At 46.3% G+C, this 20,544-nt stretch overlaps 1 protein-coding gene across 3 annotated transcripts in view; it reads left to right on the top strand.

Annotated features, from left to right (window-relative positions):
• The window catches only part of utp20 (UTP20 small subunit processome component), a 127,427-nt gene that overhangs the window by 102,313 nt on the left and 4,570 nt on the right, over positions 1-20,544 (top strand). For all 3 annotated transcript variants that reach the window (XM_041216110.1, XM_041216109.1, XM_041216111.1), the window contains 13 exons: positions 833-999; positions 1,592-1,739; positions 3,806-3,922; positions 6,753-6,923; positions 8,674-8,805; positions 10,615-10,725; positions 11,661-11,740; positions 13,207-13,276; positions 13,424-13,606; positions 14,739-14,870; positions 15,728-15,860; positions 17,592-17,776; positions 20,258-20,329. In XM_041216110.1, the coding sequence (XP_041072044.1) occupies positions 833-999; positions 1,592-1,739; positions 3,806-3,922; positions 6,753-6,923; positions 8,674-8,805; positions 10,615-10,725; positions 11,661-11,740; positions 13,207-13,276; positions 13,424-13,606; positions 14,739-14,870; positions 15,728-15,860; positions 17,592-17,776; positions 20,258-20,329 (1,701 nt within the window). The remainder of the gene's footprint in view (positions 1-832; positions 1,000-1,591; positions 1,740-3,805; positions 3,923-6,752; positions 6,924-8,673; positions 8,806-10,614; positions 10,726-11,660; positions 11,741-13,206; positions 13,277-13,423; positions 13,607-14,738; positions 14,871-15,727; positions 15,861-17,591; positions 17,777-20,257; positions 20,330-20,544) is intronic.

Here is a 20,544-nt window from a genome sequence, read left to right as displayed (position 1 = left end):
TAGCCAAGTTCAGATTTCTACTAAAATAAAATCTAGGCCAGCTTGCATCCCTCCATGACCTCGCACCCCTCCATGACCTCGCAACCCCCACCCCCCCCAACTTTTCCCTGCATCCTCGTCCATATCTACAACCCTCCAAAATATCTGCCTTCCTTCAATTCTGGCATTTTGTTCAACTCCCCATTTCTTTCAGACCATTGACAGCCACGCCTTCAGCTGCCTGAGCCCTAAGCTCTGGAATTCCCACCCAAAGCCTCCCAACCCCTCTGCTCAGTCAGAAGTCTGCTTAAAACCTACCACCTTGACCATGCTGCTCGTCACCTCTTCTAATCTCTCCTAATTTGGCTGCGAATTAATGCTGTGGGGACACGGGTTCAAATTCCACCACATCAGCTGGTGGAATTTAAATTCAACTAATTGTAAATCTTGAATTGACAGCCAGCCTCACTAACGGTGACCATGAAACCATTGTCGATTGTTGTAAAAAACCCATCTGGTTCACTAATTCCCTTTAGGGAAGGAAATCTGCTGTCCTCACCTGGTCTGGTCTACATGTGACTCCAGACCCTCAGCAATGTGGTTGACTCTTAACTGCCCTTTGAAATGGCCGAGCAAGGCACTCAATTCAAGGGCAATTAGGGATGGGCAGCAATGGTCACCTTGCCAGTGACACCCACATCCCATGAAAGAAAAAAAATACTTGCTTGGTGTCAATTTCTTTCTGATTACATCCCCTATGCAGAGCCTTGGAACATTTGACTACAGTAAAGGCGCTATATAAATACAAGTTGTTGATACAGTGTGGTTATGTGATTTTTCTTTACATTCTTAGATATTGGAGAACACAACCATCCTTAAGCAAGCTCGCAAGGTTCAGGAAACATTTCGACGCATCGTGTCCGGTCTGTTGCTGAATAACGAAATGACGGCTGACTCCATCCTTCTACTGAGTCATGGCCTGGTGACAGAGAGCTTACCATTGATGGCAAAGAGAACTAAGTGAGTGACCATTCGTTTCGATGGCTGTTTGATAGAGTAAGGACGTTTATATTGAGAGTGTAAATAATGCAGATCAGGTGAGGGGTCCCTGTGGGTTGTGAGCTATCCAAAACTAAACCTGTTCACCTTTAAAAGATGTGATGGTCTGTGCTTCAACCACTCCCTGTGGCAGAGCGCTCCGTGCTCCAGTGACCCCCTGCAAATGCCTTTCTCTTGACCCCTCTCCGTGCAGCCCTGCACCTTTTGAAGAAACATTCGCACAAAATATTTCTTGTTCTGAATTAAGAGGCTATTCTTGCTCCTGAGCATTTTGGTACCTTTTCGATATCACTGCATAAAATTGCCTGCTTTGGAATTGAAGTGGTCCTGGACTTCGCACTCTAGAAGCACACAGCTGGCACCCAGGGAAGCGTGGATTTGTCTTTGTCATAGCTTGTTTGCTGCATGAATGAGATAGCCAGAGTTCTTAAATTATATTTGCCAGCAAGAGATTACTCGGATGTGATTGGTCAACCTATGACTCGCTAATTAAATCTGTTTCTGTGTGGTACGCTTTATGTTTTTTCTGACATTGCTGAACGTCACTTTAAAGGGGCAAAAACAAGAAGCCTGATGAATCGCGCGCTGGGCTGAAGCCCCAGAGCTGCCTCTTACTGCCCCCCACCCCGACCCGTCAAGGCGAGAAAGCTGCCATCAGCACAAAGACCAACATGCACATCCTGGTCGATGCCGGGTTGAGGGTAAGTGATCTGAGTTTTCTGTTCGTTCAGTCATTTCTTAAGTTCGTTCCAGCTCATTTTATTTTTATTCGTTCAGGGAATGTGGACGTCGCTGGCTGGGCCAGCATTTACTGCCCATCCCTAATTGCCCTTGAGAAGGTGGTGGTGGTGAGCCACCGCCTTGAACAGTGTGTGTGTGTACATGTACACACACATATATCTCCCTTTTTTAAAATTTGCTCTTTCAACGTGGCTAACAGTGGTAGGGTCACACTTACTGCCAATCCTGACTTACTTTGAGGTTGTGGCGTGGACGTTCTTGAGCTAGTGCAATCCTTGTCATACTGTTCACACGGTGGCATTAGGCAGGAAATGTCTAAAATATTGACTTAACAACAATTTGACCGCTAAACAAACAAGTGCAAAAAGAATGAATGTGCAGGGCTCCAGGGAGTAGGCAGGCGAGTGGCACTAGGTAAATTGCTCCTATGGGCCGAATGGCCTCCTTCCGTACTATAACAAACCTGACGATGCTTCCATGACCTTCTTGCTCATGTCCTTCGTGTTGGTAGAGGTCAGAGTGTTAGGAACTGGAGGTCTTGAATGGACAGAGGACAGGGTTAGGAATGATACTGGAGCCATAAGGGTTAACTTATGAGGGACAGATTGTGAAGATTGGGGTTGTATTGCCTTGAGTTTAGACGATTATAAGGGGGATCTAGGAACATAGGAGTAGGCCATTCAGCTCTTCTAGCCTGCTCCACCATTCAGTATGATCGTGGCTGACCATCCGCTTGACTGCCTTTTTCCCAAGCTATCTCCATATCCCTTTATGTCGTTGGTATTTGGAAACCTGTCAATCTCTCCTTTCAACATACTCAGTGACTGAGCTTCCACAGTGCTCCTGGGGTAGAGAATTCCAAAGATTCACAACCCTCTGCGTAAAAAAAAATTTCTCCTCATCTCAGTCCTAAATGGCTTCCCCCTTATCCAATTGAGCCGCTTATAATGATTGCAGATTTGAGAGGACAGATAAGAGAAGAAACTATTTCCTCCAGTGAGGGCAGTCCAGAACAGGGGGGTAGAACCTAAAAGTAGAGCCAGGCCATTCGGGGGTGATGTCAGGAAGCACTTCTTCCACACACAGGGTTGTGGAAATCTGCATCTCTCTCCCTTCCCCACTCCACCTCCTCAAGAGCTGTTAAGGCTAGAGGGTTCAATTAAAAAGTTCAAAACTGAGATGGATTTTTTTGTTAGGCAAAGGGCGTTAAAGGTTATGGAACCAAAGTAGGTATAGAATTAAGAGATAGATCAACCATGATCTAATTGATTGGTGGAACAGACTGGAGGGGCTGAATGGCCTCCTGCTCTATGCCTCAAAGGGATTGGTAAATTAATCTTGGAAAGTTGGCTTCGTACTATTCTTGCTCCTGAGCATTTTGATATCTTTTCAGTATCACGGCATTAAACTGCCCGCTTTGGAATTATAGTGCTGTTAGACTTCACATTCTAGAAGCGCACACCAGGGAAGTGAGGATTTGCCTTTGTCATAGCTTGTTTGCTGCATGAATGAGGTACCCTGACTTCTTAGATTGTATTTGCTAGCAAGAGATAACTGGAATGTGACTGGTCAACCCGTGACTCGCTAGTTAAACCCATAGTTGCATTCCTATGTATTTTAGGCTGTGGATTGTCCACGCTGTAGCAGCCGTAGACCAGACACCTATCGAGCAGACCAACATCTGCTGGATGGAGCTGTTCTACTTGGGTGGCATATTGGCAAAAAAAGGCTGGAGTAAATCTGATAGCTTATGGCTTGGCACCAGAAAAAAAGGCCATGAAATCCTCCGGTTTGTTGGGAAAATAAACCCAACTGCCGCCGAGAATCATGCTGTTCCTATCTGGCCTGAGCCTACACGAGACCCTAATGCCACAGCCAACGTCGTTGTCAGTAGACACCCTACATTCTGAAGCCACCTTGTAGCCTGGGTGGTTCCACCATCCTGTTGTGGGCAGAAGGATAGATTTACTCTTTAGTTCACGTGAAATGGCTGCACAGATGTTCTTTTATCTTCCTCCCTCCCCAGTTGCTGCATATGAGCTTGAAGAGATCGAAGGTGAATTCTTCAGAAGAGCACATTTTGGAAATGATTGACCCGTTTGTGCAAGTGTTGATAGACTGCCTTCAGTCCATGCATGTGAAGGTGAGCACTGTTCACTTACTGCTTCATTGTGTGCTCACAAACCAAAATATTGAATAGACTATTAAACATGATAGGTTATGTCCTAATTATTTGGATTTTCTTTGTTTCATTTTTAATATTTAGATTGCAATACTGTAACACTGCAAGGTCTTCAGGAAATAGAGAAAAGGAAGAAAAGGAGGAGGGGTAGTGATATTGATTAAGGAGGGCATTGCAATGCTGGAGAGAGAGGATGATCCAGAGGGATCAAGGACAGAATCTTATTTGGCTAGAGCTAAAGAACAAAAAAAGTGCAATTACATTGCTCGGTGTAGTCTACAGATCACCAACTAGTGGGAAGGGCATAGAGGGGCAAATTTGCAAGGAAATTACAGAGAGGTGCATAATGGGGAACTTTAATTACCCAAATATAGACTGGGATAGTATTAGTGTAAAGGACAGAAAGGGACAAGAGTTCCTAGAGTGTGTTCAGGAGAATTTTCTTCAGTATGTTTCCAATCCAACGAGGAAGGAGATACTGCTAGACTTAGTTCTTGGGAACGAGGTGGGCCAACTAGATCAATGTCAGTGGGAGAGCATTTAGAGGACAGTGATCATTGCATCATAAGATTTAGAATGACTATGGAAAAGGACAAAGACCAATCCAGAGTAAGAATAATTAGCTGGAGGAAAGCCAATTTCAGTGGGATAAGAACAGATCTGGGTCGAATAGCTTTGAGTTAAAGGTTGGCAGGAAAAACGGTAGCTGATCAATGGGCCACCTTCAAAGAAGAGATAATTCGGGCACAATCAAGGTGTAGCCCCTCGAAAGGGAAAGATGGGGCAAACAAATCCAGAATTCCCTGTCTTCTGTACTGTAAACACCCTGTAATTCAGACAACCCCAGTGTGGTTTTATTTTTTTCACCTTTGGTGGATTGTCATAAAATCATGTCCAATTCTGGGCAAGTATTGCGCATTCAGCTGAGCATTCGTATGTTGATTTTACAAAAGTACATATCTAGGCTGAAGCTCCAAGTGCAGTACAAAGGAAGTGCCGCACCGTTGGAGGTGCCATCTTTCAGATGCAGCATTAAACAAGAAGTCCCGTCTGCCCCCTCGGGTGAATGCAAAAGATCCAATTGTTTTGAAGAAGCACAGGGAAGTTCTCCCTGGTGCCCTGACCAAGACAGAGGGTAGCAGTGGAGGGGTGCTTTTCTGAATGGAGAGCTGTGACTAGTGGAGTTCTGCAGGGATCAGTGCTGGGACCTTTGCTGTTTGTAGTATACATAAATGATTTAGAAGAAAATGTAACTGGGCTAATTAGTAAGTTTGCAGACGACTCTAAGGTTGAAGGAGTTGCAGATAGTGAAGAGGATTGTCAAAAGATACAACAGGATATAGATTGATTGGAGACTTGGGCGGAGAAATGGCAGATGGAGTTTAATCCGGACAAATGCGAGGTAATGCATTTTGGAAGGTCTAATACAGGCAGGAATTATACAGTAAACGGCAGAACCCTTAAGTGCATCGACGGGCAGAGGGATCTGGGTGTCCTGGTCCACAGGTCACTGAAAGTGGCAACGCTGGTGGATAAGGTAGTCAGGAAGGCATATGGCATGCTTGCCTTCATTGGCAGGGGTATTGAGTATAAAAGCTGGGAAGTCATGCTGTAGTTGTATAGAACCTTGGTTAGACCACACTTGGAATATTGCGTGCAATTCTGGTCGCCACCTTACCAAAAGGATATGGAGGCATTGGAGAGGGTGCGGAGGAGGTTTACCAGGATGCTGCTTGGTATGGAGGTTATTAACTATGAGGAAAAGTTAGAGAAACTCAGATTGTTCTCACTAGAGATTGAGCGGCGACTTGATAGAAGTTTACAAAATTATGAGTGGCATGAACAGAGTAGATAGTCAGAAACTTTTTCCCAGGGTGGAAGAGTCAATTACTAGGGGACATAGATTTAAGGTAAGAGGAGAAAACTATAGAGGAGATGTGCGGGGCAAGTTTTTTACGCAGAGGGTAGTGAGTGTCTGGAATTCGCTGCCAGAGGAGGTGGTGGAAGCAGGTACGATAGTGGGGTTTAAGAGGCAGCTTAACAAATACATGAATAGGATGGGAATAGAGGGATACGGATCCCGGAAGTGCAAAATGTTTTAGTTGACGGGCAATATGATCGGTGCAGGCTTCCTGTGCTGTACTTTTCTTTGTTCTTTGTTTTGTTCAATGTTTTGTCCCTCAGCCAACATCACAAAAGTACAGAATATCTGGTCATTTATCAGATTGCTGTTTATGGGAGCTTGCTGGGTACAAACTGGCTGCCACATTTTCCTACTTTGACTGCATCTCAAAAGTGGCTGTAATCAAAATGGAATTGGATTGCTACCTGAAAGGAGAGAATGTGCAAGGTTACAGGGATAAGGCAGGGGAGTGGGGCTATAGGTGGAAAGATCTTTCAGAGAGCCAGTGCAGACTCATTGGGCTGAACGGCCTCTTTCTGCACCATGAAGATGCTTTGTAAAGTATTATAGTGAAAAGGGGCCATATCAATGCAAATCTTTCTAGCTTTAGACAGCAGCAACGTCACTTTATTCGAAAGAAAGAAATCTGCAATTCGTATCCTCAAAGTGCATCTCAGCCAGAAAAGCACTTGTAAAAAAATAATTAGTTATCATCTTAACATTTTGGGAAGGTTAAACATGGTTCAGTGAGTAAGATTGCATCCGTGGTATTGATATTTTTGCTTATGCGCCCAAGGTGCTGGGGTGTGGTCTTGTAACAAACTTCGATCTGTTGAGTGCTTCTGCCTGAACGTTAATTGCTGAGGTGTCATTGCTTTGCATCTACAGGTGATCACAGCTGCTTTGCAGTGCCTCACCTGGGTATTGAAGTTCCCACTCATGTCCACAGAGACTTTGGCTGATCAGCTGACCCAACAGCTTTTCCTGTTACTGAAGGACTATGCCAAGGCTGGAGCAGGGAAGGGAGAGAACTTTCACCTGGTCGTGAATTGTTTCAAGGTAACGTTTTAAATCCTAAATATCCCCCTCTGGCTTTTGTGCCTATTATTTTAAATCAATGTGTTCCTGCCACTGGAATCACTTTCTCCCAATCTATTCCATCAAAGCCCCTTAAGATTTCGAACACTTCTGTTAAATTTCCTTTTAATTCTCTCTGCTCTAAGGAGAACAAAACCAGCTCCTGTAGTCATTCCACATAACTGAAGTCTTTTAGCTCCAGTACCATTCTAGTAAATCACTTCTGCACCCTCTCCAAGGCCTTGACATGCACCCTAAAGTGTAGTGCTCAGAATTGGGCACAATTTTCCAGCTGATGCCTAACCAATATTTTATGAAGGTTTAACATAACTTGTGTTGCTCTTGTACCCTAAGCCTCAATCCACTTGCCTGAATGAGTGCAGCTTCAACATTCAAGAAGCTTGACACCATCCAGGACAAAGCAACCTGTTTGATTGGCACCACATCTACCACCTTCAACATTCAGCCCAGTCACAACCAACACACAGTGGCAGCAGTGTGTACCATCTACAAGTTGCACTGCACCAACTCACCAAGGCTCCTTAGACAGCACCTTCCAAAACCTATGACCTCTACCATCTAGAAGGACAAGGACAGCAGATGCATGGGAACACTACCACTTGCAAGTTCTCCCTCCCAGAAGCCACTCACTATCCTGATTTGGAAATATATCCATGTCCCTTTAGCGTCGCTCGGTCAAAATCCTGGAACTCCCTCCCTAACAGCACTGTGTGGGTGTACCTACATCACATGGACTGCAGCGGTTCAGGAAGGCAGCTCACCACCACCTTCTCAAGGGCAACGAGGGATGGACAGTAAATGCTGGCTTAGCCATATCTTGCAAATGATTAAATAAAAGAATAAAAACAGACACTGCTGGAGGGAGCAGATTCAAAATTTGCTCGTATACTGACCTAGAATTGGAAGTCCTGTAATAAGGAGCCTCTTCGCTGAGACTTCTGTTCCTCGTAACGGAGAAGGTTACAACAAAGTTTTCAAAGTGTTGGGTTTTGAGGGATAAACAGTGGAAGATTGTTTCCGCTAGTTAGTAAATCGGCAATAAAGATCGAGGAATCTCACTTGGAGAGTGAAGAGAAAGTTAGAGGAGATGATTTCACACAAGAGGTTATTAGAATGGTTAATGTTTTACTGCCAGGGACTATTGAAGCACAGACAGGAATGCAACTTAAAGAAGGAATTGGTTAAATATTTCACAAGGATATAGGGAAAGAGGGTTAAAGTCCACAGTACAGTTGAAGAGTGGACACAAGGGGACAAATGGCCACTTCCTGTGCTAATTTCTCTGAATGTGCAACCCATGTACCTGGGCACATTGGTGCCGATGCGGTTTGCAGAGGTTGAAACTGCACGAGGTCTCCCATCGGCTGTTTGCAGCTTCAGTCAGCTGGTTCACAGTAGCTCGGGTCAACCTTTGCTACAATGCCCCGGCCCAATTTGTTTCTGTATGGCCCTAGCTCTATTTCTATTGCTGTTGCAACGAGAGTTGTGGGTCGGATGCAGCCGTTAAAACAATTGTTCTTTTAAAATGTCATTAAGTATTGAATTTCGCAAAATAGGCAGCACGATTGAGAGCTTAGTGGCTTTACAATCGATATCTGTGTTGACGGGAAATGGTTAGCACCTTTTCATGAATATGGATAGTGCCTACGATGAAGGAATGTGGTGAGCGTGATAATGGACTGTATTGATATATTTCTTCATCCCCCCACAGTCGATTACTATCCTAGTGAAGAACATTTCAGGACACATGATAACTGATAAACAGTTGCAGGTCCTATTGGGATACGCTGAGGAAGATATTTATGACTCATCACGTCAGGCAGCAGCATTTGGACTTTTGAAGGTGAGTGAAGGAGGCAACAACAACTTGAGTTTGAACAGTCAGTTGAAGGTAGCTAAGCTGGCCAAGGCCACTTCACAGGCCCAAAATCAGAGCAACATAAGAGGAGACATCGGAACAGGTTGATCAAAAGCCTGACCGAAGAGGTGGGTTTTAAGGAGCATCTTAAAGAAGGAAATAGAGGTTTAGGGGAGGGAATTCTAGAGCTTGGGGTCCAGTCAACCAGTAGTGGAGCCATTAAAGTCCAGGATGCTCAAGAGGATTGGACAGATCTTGGAGGCTCCTGGGGCTGGAGAACATTGCAGAGATTGCTGGAGAGCAACGCCATGGGATTTGGAAATAAGCATGAGAATTTTAAAATCAAGGTATTGCCGGACCGGAAGCCAATGTAGGTCAGCAAGCACAGGGACGATTGATGAATGGGGCTTGGTGTGTGGGGATAGCCTTCACAATCAGATATTTAAAAGCTACAGCGTCAGATATCAGTTTGAAAACTCAAAGTTGACTCTCTGATATATTTTTTTAAAAATATATAACCTAAAGAATACCAGATAGAATAACCATCTTCACCCAATAATGGAAAATAAAGTTTAACAGTCCAGATTAATTTGGGACAGGGGGTATTTTATACCTATTGGGTGGAATAAAGATATACAATTCAATGGGGTCAGGTGCAAGGTGAACTCGCTGGGATTTTACCAGGGTCGAGGGGTTACAGAGGAGATGAATGGCTTCAGATGTTGGCTCTTTTTTTTGTCCCCCCAGTGGAACTGTGATGGGGATAGAAGTGTAAAGGTCATGGGAAGGTGAATAATGACTGACTGGTCACTACAGCCCAAATATTAAGACTGTTAAAAATAATGAAAGTGAGGTAAAAGCAGTTCACACTGATGGTGGTTAGAAGGTGGAACTCTCAGCCACACTCTGGTTGAATTCGAGTCAATCAATTCTCTCAAAGGGGACTTCAGGGGATAGTTTATAGGGGATGGTTTCTTGAAAAAGGAATGTTAAAGAAAGGCAGACTTCAATCTAGAAGCACCCCCCGCGGCCTCTGGATATCCGATTGAACCTGCATCAGCTCTTTGAAAGAGCTATTCAATTAGTTCCACCCCACCCCTGGCTCTTTCCCCTGTAATTTTCCCTGGCATTTTTTAAGCTTTCATACATAAATCCAATTGCCTTTTGAAAGTTGCTATTGAATCAGCTCCCATCTCCCTTTCTCTTTCCCTTTAATAAAGGTTTGCATCTTACATATGATGATAAAGCTGTGAGCCTCATTGCTGTGCAACTTTTCAAGTTTAACTGCGGACGGTGGGGTTTTTCGAACTATGGGAAAACTGGCAGCTAAGGCCACTTGAGAGCTGCTGGATTCAGGAGTTAGGTATCTTTTATACCTGTCTGCTGGATCCAGTGTGCCTGCCTGAGCATAACATTCAAGGCTATGGGCCAAGTGCTGGTAAATGGGATTAGGTAGGCAGGTCAGGTGTTTCTCACGTGTCGGTGCAGACTCGATGGGCCGAAGGGCCTCTTCTGCACTGTGTGATTCCGTGATTCCCCCAGCCCCTCCTGGCCTCCCACCTCCTCCCTCTTCAGACCCTTATCATTGACCTCCACTTCCCCACACCCCCAGTCTGCTCCCCTTGGGTGTAGCTTCCGGTTTTCCCGAATGCTCGGGAAACCCTTCCTGCCTCTAAGAAAGTCGGAAGTGGACGGTTTGGTGTCGGGATTCCTGATTCTCCCCACCTGACCTACATCCCACTCGCTTTTTTTTTTCGGTGGTTCAAAGCACCCCCCCACACTTTATCTTCACAGGCGATTCTGTCAAGAAAGCTACTTGTTCCAGAGATGGACGATGTGATGCGGAAAGTGGCCAAGCTTGCTGTGACTGGACAGAGTGAACCAGTTCGAGTGCAGTGTCGTCAGGTCAGTATCAAACCCTAGCGTCAGATGGTTCGGTATTGTTTGGTTATAACACGCAGTGAGTGATGTAGATATCAATTAATCTTGTACACACCTTGAGAGACAAGTACACTGCGCCAGTAAAGCACCCAAGTACCCCTGTACTGTGTTCGCACTCAGTATCTGTGTACTCAGGAATTCCTAGACAAAAGTACAAGGTCCACCCAATTCACCTTCCACCATCCTGATAGTCCCATGATGCAATGATACTGGAGTTATTGACTAATCATAATATCAATCCCTATCATGAGCAGACCCAGCCTTTCATTGACATTTGTAGAACGTTTTACTGGCCCATATTTCCAAGGATTTACAGCCATGTCAGATTCATTTTGAGCATCATTAAATATCCATCATGGGACTTTTGCCTTTAGCTGGGAAATTCAGGGTTAACCACTCAGAGGTGAGAGAACCCGTAGTGGTGAAGGGCTACAGGAATCATAGGCCCAAGGTCACCTGTTCTCCCTGAGTTCCCTACACTCACCCTACGTCAGGTCTCAAGTTGTGTGTAGATTTGTGTCAGTCACAAGCAGTAATCTATTATAATTTTTCAGTTGAATGCATCAACGCCAACTCCTTCCACCATCCCCCAGAGGTCAGTAACTAATCATCAGGAGATTCTTACCTGGGGACAGGAGAAACTTCCATTTCCATCTCGCAGTATGTATTGAGAATCTAACGCAAGTGTTTGGATTCTCCGTATGCGCTCCCAGTGAGCAGAGCGCTGAGGGCAATCGCTTGTCTCCACAGTCTCGAAGACATGCAATAAATCAACTATGTTTTTGTGTGTGTGTGTGTGTGTGTGTACATGCACGTCTCTCTCTGTCTGTGCGCGCACGTGTGTACACTCAACATCTAACCTGTTGTGACCATTACATCTCTTTGCTTCTTTGTGTTAGGTTTATCTGAAATTCATTCTGGATTATCCCCTGGGTGATAAGTTGAAGGCTCATCTTGAATTCATTGTGGCACAGCTTTCGTGAGTTTTGTTTCAATCTGTGACTGTTCTTTACTAATACATTTTGTACTTTAAACAAGTGGGAGTCCATTGGAGATGTGCCGTGACGGTGTGACCCCAATCCTGGCTACACTACAATGACCAAGCTGTGTTTCAGTGGGTGGTAACTCTCGATTGGTTGTAGGTTCAAGTCCCATTGCAGAGATTTGAACAGATAATCAAGGCTGACATTCCCAGTGTGTATTAAATGAAACAATTACCGGGCTACAGAGAACGGGGAGTGATGCTAGCTGGGCTGCTGCTGCAGAGAAGCAGAACAGAAATGATAGGCCGAATGACCTTCATCTGTGGCATAAACTTTCTGTTGAGGGAGTGCTGCACTGTCACAGGGTCAGTACTGAGGGAGTGCTGCACTGTCATAGGGTCAGTACTGAGGGAGTGCTGCACTGTCACAGGGTCAGTACTGAGGGAGTGCTGCACTGTCACAGGGTCAGTACTGAGGGAGTGCTGCACTGCCAGAGGGTCAGTACTGAGGGAGTGCTGCACTGCCAGAGGGTCAGTACTTAGGGAGTGCTGCACTGCCAGAGGGTCAGTACTTAGGGAGTGCTGCACTGCCAGAGGGTCAGTACTTAGGGAGTGCTGCACTGCCAGAGGGTCAGTACTAAGGGAGCGCTGCACTGTCAGAGGGTCAGTACTGAGGGAGCGCCGCACTGCCAGAGGGTCAGTACTGAGGGAGCGCCGCACTGCCAGAGGGTCAGTACTGAGGGAGCGCCGCACTGTCAGAGAGTCAGTACTGAGGGAGCGCCGCACTGCCAGAGGGTCAGTACTGAGGGAGCGCCGCACTGCCAGAGGGTCAGTACTGAGGGAGCGCCACACTGCCAGAGGGTCAGTACTGAGGGAGCGCCGCACTGCCAGAGGGTCAGTACTGAGGGAGCGCCGCACTTTTGGAGATGTCTTTTTGATGGGGCAATAAATGATACCTTGTCTGCCCTTCGATCCTGTGGCAGTATTTCAAAGAATAGCAGCGAGTTTACCTGGACAATATTTGACCCTCAACACTGTCGAAATAGATACATTTTTTGGTCTCATTGCTATTTGTTGGATCTTGCTTTGTGTGAATTGGCTGCCTCGTTTCCTTACATTGCAAATGTGACTACACTTGAAAATATTTCAATGGCTGTGAAGTGCTTTGAGGCATCCTGAGGTTGTGAAAGGTGCTATCGAAATGCAACCTCTTTTCATTGGGAAGACGAGTCAATCTGTAATGACGTACCTCACAGTTGGGAAGCAATGCTACTGTGGGTTTCCTGGTGTCCATTAGCTGCAGTATCCATGGGGCCTAAGAGCAGAATGTGCAACCAAACATGGCGAGTGGAGAAATTGGGGAATAATAATTTAAGGGAAAACACCTAGAAAAAGATAAGCGAATGAAAACTATTACTGTCTTTAAAAAAAAATAAAATGTTTGGTTTTTCTCCTGTGTTTAGGTACGAGCATGAAATAGGAAGAGAATCTGCATTGGAAATGTTGGCTTATATCTTCCCGTCCTTCCCTCAGGTTTGTTCATGAGACATAAAGACAGATATGAGATATTTTTAATGGTAGGTGATTCTAGAAATAACGAGGAGCCGGGGTCTCGCATGAATGAGGAGCGGAAAGAAATATTTCTTTTATTTCTGAATTTGTTTTTGTTCACACCGACAGGATCTGCTTCATCAGCACTGTGCCCTTTTCTTCATCCCTGTGACTCTGATGATTGTGAATGACGATTCTCCGAGGTGTAAGAAGATGGCAGCTCTGGCAGCCCGGTCACTCTTGGGGAAAGTTGATGAGAAACACAAGGACTTGATGTTTTCTTTGGTCTTGACGTGGTTTGGAAGTGGAAAGGTGCGTGCTTGAGCCTGAAACTGTTTGAAGGTCAGAGGTGGGGGGGCGGGGGGCGGGGGGGTGGTGGGGTGGGGTTGGGGGTGGGGGGCGTCTTTAGTCTTTGGAGTCCTCTTCCCCAGCGAGCAGTGGAGGCCGGGTCGTTGAATATATTCAAGGCTGAGTTGGACAGACTTTTGATCTACAGGGGAGTTTACCGAGGGTTATGGGGGGGAAACAGACAGGAAAGCAAAGTTGAAACTGCAAACAGTTCAGCCACGATCTTGTAGAATGGTGGAGCAGGCTCGATGGACCGAATGGCCTACTCCTGCTCTTCTTGTAACCTTAATGAAAAGCTTTAGTTTCTTTATGAGCTTGCTCCTTCAGGCCAGTGGGGTCAGAGACATTTTAAAAGGGGATTTGAAAAGGGGGAGCTTTCAGTTCTATGGCTACTGTCACTCTGTCCAAGGTACCGCAAAGCGTCTTACAGCCGATGTAGTACCTCAAAATATGATCACTGCTGTAACGTGAGAAACGTGACTGCCTATTTACACACAGCAATGTAATAATAACTGGGCAAGGATTAGAAATGGAAGGAAATGGGATTAAATAGCTCAAATTGGAAAGGGAGTTTTTCAACTGTACTTCCTATAATTCGTGCTTCACAGAAGCTTGAGATAAAAATGGATGCTGAGCCAATGAAGGTGATAGAACAAATGACCAAAAGCATGTTGAGAGAGGTAGGTTTTAAGGGCAGTCTTAAAGGAGGACGAAGAAGTAGAGAGTTTTAGAGAGGGAATTCCAGAGCTTGGGGCCCAGGTAGCTGAATGCATGGCCACCAATGGTGGGACTGAAAGGAATGGGAAGATGTACCGGGGCAAGAAGTGCAGGGATCTGAGCGTTGCCGTGCTATAGGAGAGATAGCGAGGGGAGTGAGGCCATGGGTTTGAATACACAGATTTTTATATATGATAAAGCAGCAATGCTTAATCTTATGAGAGGAAAATACAGCAGATGCTGGGAACCTGAAGTAAAAACAGAAAATGCTGGAAATACTCAGCAGGTCTGGCAGCGTGTGTGGAAAGAGAAACAGGGTTAACGTTTCAGGTCTGTGACCTTTCATCAGGATTCACTCTCCGCTGTGTACCCGTTGCAGATCTCTCACCGCCGATTGGCTGCCCACGCCTGTGGGCTTTTCGTTGAAGCTGAAGGAATTGTCTTTGAGAAACGTATTGCAACTGTCCTTCCAATCCTTGAAACGGAGATTAATCCCGAAAGATTCCAAAATGTGAGTCCTGCTTGTGCGCTTTTTAACTCCTTGGGATTTATTTAAAAAGCAGGGCGGAGCTCAGTTCACTCCATAAAGTTATTTTTGGATTAAACGTGAGATTGTAGGGCTATGTTTCCTTAATTAGCGCTGCTGGGACTGATCAATAGGAAGCCATGTTAGTAATTTGGCTACAAGTAGCAGTGTGCATCTATTAAAGTTAATAGGTACCTAAATTACCCTTAGGTCCTCTTGTCACTTGGGGCTCTGTGCTAGAAATGGTTGGCTGCCTCGTTGAAGTCGATTGGCTGCCTCGTTCAAGCCAGAGCTGACTACATCTTAAACCACCAAGCAAGGAAATCATGAAATAGCTCCTTAGAGCGGAGTGCGGAGATATGAAATTTGGTAGAGATGTTTGAAATAAGGAGTGTGGATTAGAGCATATACAGCCAAACTCTGACCATCTGGCAGGAGGGTCAATAACCAGAGGACATGGGTTTAAGATAATTGGCAAAAGAATTGGCTCGAGGGCAGATGAGTATTTTTTTTGCCATAACAAGTTATGATGATCTGCCCGAAAGGGTGGGGGAAGCAGATTCAACAGTGACTTCCAAAAGGAAATTAGATAAGTATTTGAAGTAGAATATTTGCAGAGCTTTGGGGAAAGAGCAGGGGATTGGAACTACTTGGATAGCTCTTTCAAAGAGCTGGCAGAGGCACAATGGGCTGAATGGCCTGCTCCTGTGCTGTATAGTTCTAAGATTAGAAAGTTCGCACCATTGACCTTGGTCACACAAGACACAACACGGCTCGGGAATCCATTTCCGACCTAAGGATGAGTACTTTGACCTTCTTGCCTGTTTCTCTTCTTTGTTCAGATCAGTGAGGAAGTGGAGGAGAAGGCTGCAGATCGTTTGCTGTTCAGCCTCTTGACTCTGGTTGTGAAACTAGCAAAGGATTGCACCTTCATCCAGCTGCTCAAACCAGACACCGTTCTCACCGCTATCTGGGGTAGGTTCAATCACGGCACTACCGGCTGTGCACCAGGCGTCACTCGGAGGTAGACGCGGGGAGGAGGCGCGAAGATTGGTGCAGGTCTGTGGGCGTGGGAGTGGTGTTGATGTTCAACTGCGCGGAGGGGGCTTTGAGACTCACCAGCCCTCTGCCCCTTTAGGACCATGACTGGAATTCAACCTAGAGATGTGTCTGCCAGACAGAGTGCCTCATACGAACATATGAATTAGGAGCAGGAGTTAGGCCATTCAGCCCCTTGAGCTTGCTGCACCATTTGACAAGATCATGGCTCATCTGATTGTGGCCTCAACTCTACTTTCCTGTCTATCCCCCTTAGACTCCCTTGTTAATCAAGAATCTATTGAACTCGGCCTCTGGGGAGAGAATTCCACAGACTGACAAACCCCAGAAAAAAAATTCTTCTCATCACCATCTTAAATGAGAGACCACTTATTTTAAAACTGTTCCCTACATCTAGTCTTTCCCACAAGGGGAAACATCCTCATGGCATCCACCCTATCAGGTCCCCTCAGGATCTTATATGTTTCAGTAAGATCACCTCTCATTCTTCTAAACTCCAATGGATACAGGCCCAGCCTGTCCGACCTTTCCTCCTCCCAGGAATCAGTCACGTGAACCTTCTCTGAACTGCTCCTAATGCAATTATATCTTCTCTCAAGTAAGGGGACCAAAACTGTATACAGTACTGTAGCTATGGTCTCACCAGCACCTTACACAATTGTAGCAAAATCTTCCTACTTTTATATTCCATTCCCCTTACCTCGACACCTGAGTGTTTCAATAAAGCAATTTTTTTTTATTGTATTCGTTCACTGGCTGTGGGCATCACTGGCCAGGCCAGTATTTATTGCCCATCCCTAGTTACCCTTGAGAAGGTGGTGGTGAGCTGCCTTCTTGAGCCACTGCAGTCCGTGTGGTGTAGGTACACCCACAGTGCTGTTAGGGAGGGAGATCCAGGATTTTGACCCAGCGACAGTGAGGAAACAGCCATATACTTCCAAGCCAGGATGGTGAGTGACTTGGAGGGGAACTTCCAGGTGGTGGTGGAGATAAGAGGTTATTTCTGATCCTTTCACACGAAAGAAATAAAGGAGGAGGCCTCTCTGCCCCTCAAGCCTGCTGATCCTCAACCTCCACATCAATGCCTTGCCCTGGCATCCGATTACCTTAGTGCCCAAGAATCTATAGATCTCAATCTTCAATATAATCAATGATTGAGCATCCATAGCCCTCTGGGGTAGAGATATCCAAAGATTCACAGCCCACTGAGTGAAGATTCTCCTCCATCTCAGTCCTAAATGGTCAACTCCTTATCTTGAGACCGTGCCCCTGTGTTTTAGATTCCCCAGCCAGGGGAAACAGCGTCTCATCATCTCCCCCCCATCCAAATTCTACGTCTCAAAGAGATCATCTCTCACATTTCTGAACTCCAGAGAGTATAGACCTATCTACTTGATCTCCCCTCACAGGTCAGCCTTCTGATCCCAGGTAGGATAATTGTCTGGTTTCACACCTTCAGCAGGAGTCCTTGTTTGGTTGTGTGGGTATCAGAGATCGGACCAGCTCTCCCAGAAGTTATTGGCTCTCTCGGACTTTAGCCTCCATGTACAGGATTTCTTTTGTGCGTCTTGAAGTCCTTGGAAGGGTTCGTACACTGAAGTAGCGAAGTTGTTTCAACTGAAACTGAATCTGCTCATTCACCCACAGGTCACATCCAAGCTCACCTGTGGTACCCTCACTCCTGGGTTTGGCTCACCTCAGCCCAGCTGTTCGGCATGCTGTTCGCCTCTCATCAGCCCGAAGAACTGGTGGCCAAGTGGAACAGTGGTCAGTCGCTGACCGCAGCGAGGACACCAGCAGCGCGCTTTTTGCTGCAAGAGCTGGACATAAAGGTAGCGTCCTCCTCGAAGGGATTAACTCGTGGGACCCCGACTTCCTTAGGCATGCAGGAGGTTGCAGTCGAACGCTACCCACTCATCAGCTGGTATCTGTAATGGGGGCTTTTCTCTAGAAAAGAGAAGGCTCAGCAGTTGCCTGATAGAGATTTTGAATATTATGAAAAAGTTTGACTGCATCGACGTGCAGAAGTTGTTTCCCCCTAATGGGTGAAGCCAGAACTAGGAGCCATAAATATTAGATAGTCATAAATAAATAAATACAAATATTAGATAGCCACAAGTAAACCTAATAAGGAATTCAGGAGAATTTCTTTTATCCAGACAATGGTTCTAATATAGAGCTCATTACTACAAGGAATGAATGTGGTGAATAGCACAAATGCATTTAAGAGGAAGCTGGATCAACACATGAGGAAGATAAGCCTCTCTGACAGTGCAGCGCCCCCTCAGTACTGACCCTCCGACAGTGCAGTGCCCCTCAGTACTGACCCTCCGACAGTGCAGCGCTCCCTGTTCTGCACCGACCCTCCAATAGTGCGGTGCCCCCTCAGTACTGACCCTCTGACAGAGTGTTGCCCCCTCAGTACTGACCCTCTGACAGAGTGTTGCCCCCTCAGTACTGACCCTCTGACAGAGTGTTGCCCCCTCAGTACTGACCCTCTGACAGAGTGTTGCCCCCTCAGTACTGACCCTCTGACAGAGTGTTGCCCCCTCAGTACTGACCCTCTGACAGAGTGTTGCCCCCTCAGTACTGACCCTCTGACAGAGTGTTGCCCCCTCAGTACTGACCCTCTGACAGAGTGTTGCCCCCTCAGTACTGACCCTCTGACAGAGTGTTGCCCCCTCAGTACTGACCCTCTGACAGAGTGTTGCCCCCTCAGTACTGACCCTCTGACAGAGTGTTGCCCCCTCAGTACTGACCCTCTGACAGAGCGTTGCCCCCTCAGTACTGACCCTCTGACAGAGCGTTGCCCCCTCAGTACTGACCCTCTGACAGAGTGTTGCCCCCTCAGTACTGACCCTCTGACAGAGTGTTGCCCCCTCAGTACTGACCCTCTGACAGAGTGTGGCCCCCTCAGTACTGACCCTCTGACAGAGTGTTGCCCCCTCAGTACTGACCCTCTGACAGAGTGTTGCCCCCTCAGTACTGACCCTCTGACAGAGTGTTGCCCCCTCAGTACTGACCCTCTGACAGAGTGTTGCCCCCTCAGTACTGACCCTCTGACAGAGCGTTGCTCCCTGTTCTGTTCTACACTGACCCTTCGACAGTACAGCGCTCCCTGTTCTACGCTGGCCCTTCGACAGTACAGCGCTCCCTGTTCTACACTGGCCCTTCGACAGTACAGCGCTCCCTGTTCTACACTGGCCCTCCGACAGTACAGCGCTCCCTGTTCTACACTGGCCCTCCGACAGTACAGCGCTCCCTGTTCTACACTGGCCCTCCGACAGTACAGCGCTCCCTGTTCTACACTGGCCCTTCGACAGTACAGCGCTCCCTGTTCTACACTGGCCCTTCGACAGTACAGCGCTCCCTGTTCTACACTGACCCTTCGACAGTACAGCGCTCCCTGTTCTACACTGGCCCTTCGACAGTGTGGCGGTCCCTCTTCTGCACTGGGGGTATGAGCCTGTTTTATAGACTGAGGCCTCTGGAGTGACCCACCACCTTCTGGCTTGGGCGAGAGTGCTGTTCGTTAAACCAACACTTGAAATGAACAGCTGCAGTTGTTAGGTACATGTTATTGTGAGAGTGAACTGAAGTTTAGTTACTTGGGCCATACTGATTACAATCAATGTCAGAGGGGTGGGGGGTCAACCAATTTTATTGGACTTCTCTCACTGCTGTTGCTAAGTAACTTGCTGAACAATGAGTTTGATTGTCAAGGGAGCAGGCAGCCATTCAGAAGCTGTGATTGTTTTGGTTTAGGAACGTTGCCCTTGGTAACAGTTCATATAAATGGGCCTTTGAGGTTCCATTACCTTTAAGCAATGTCTCTATTTGCACACTGGAGGTGAATATCCCTGAAGCTTGATTCTCAGACTTGTACAGAAAGTGAGTGGGTGTCAGCACAGTGGAGTGATTGATAACTGCCCATTCTGCAATAGGTTTAATGAACTGTCCCCCCAGACTTTGGCCGGTTGCAGTCTAACACATTGCATTTATATAAAGTATAGTACTGCATCCTCATGACATCCCAAAGCGCTTTTTAGCCAATAAAGTACCAATAAATCACTAATATAGGAAAGTCTGCAGCCGATCTGTGCACAGTAAGCTCCCACAAACAGCAATGACCTGATAGCTGTACCAAAGAGCCAGCGCAGGTATGATGGGCTGAATGGCCTCGTCCTTTGCTGCAACATTCCATGATTGTTGACTGGTTAGATTACTCTTGTGCATTTTGATTTCTGTGAAGCTCACCCTCGAGCTTAGAAGTTCTTCCATGCTGTTAAGAATGTTAATGTTTTGCGTTTCAGATTAAAGAGTTGGCTTTAGCCTTTTGCCATCAGTTGGAGTCAAAGTTCCTGGATCCAACATTGGGTGAACAGGTATGAAAAGGCACATCATTGCTGTTCTATTGCCTGGGATTCGAAGGGCAGGGGCTGGGTGTGACTAGAACAGGAAACAGTCATTGTGAAAGGGGTCACCGTAGGCAGGCAACTAATTATCCAGTTTGCATTTTCCTCAAAGTCATCTTTAAATGCTTAACACATGTGAGCTTTACTGCTCACATTTTAATATCCCCTGTTACTTAGAAATACTC

This window comes from Carcharodon carcharias, chromosome 21, assembly GCF_017639515.1.
Source record: "Carcharodon carcharias isolate sCarCar2 chromosome 21, sCarCar2.pri, whole genome shotgun sequence".
In the NCBI taxonomy this organism is placed as follows: Eukaryota; Metazoa; Chordata; class Chondrichthyes; order Lamniformes; family Lamnidae; genus Carcharodon; species Carcharodon carcharias.
This window is presented reverse-complemented; position numbering and strand designations above follow the sequence as displayed.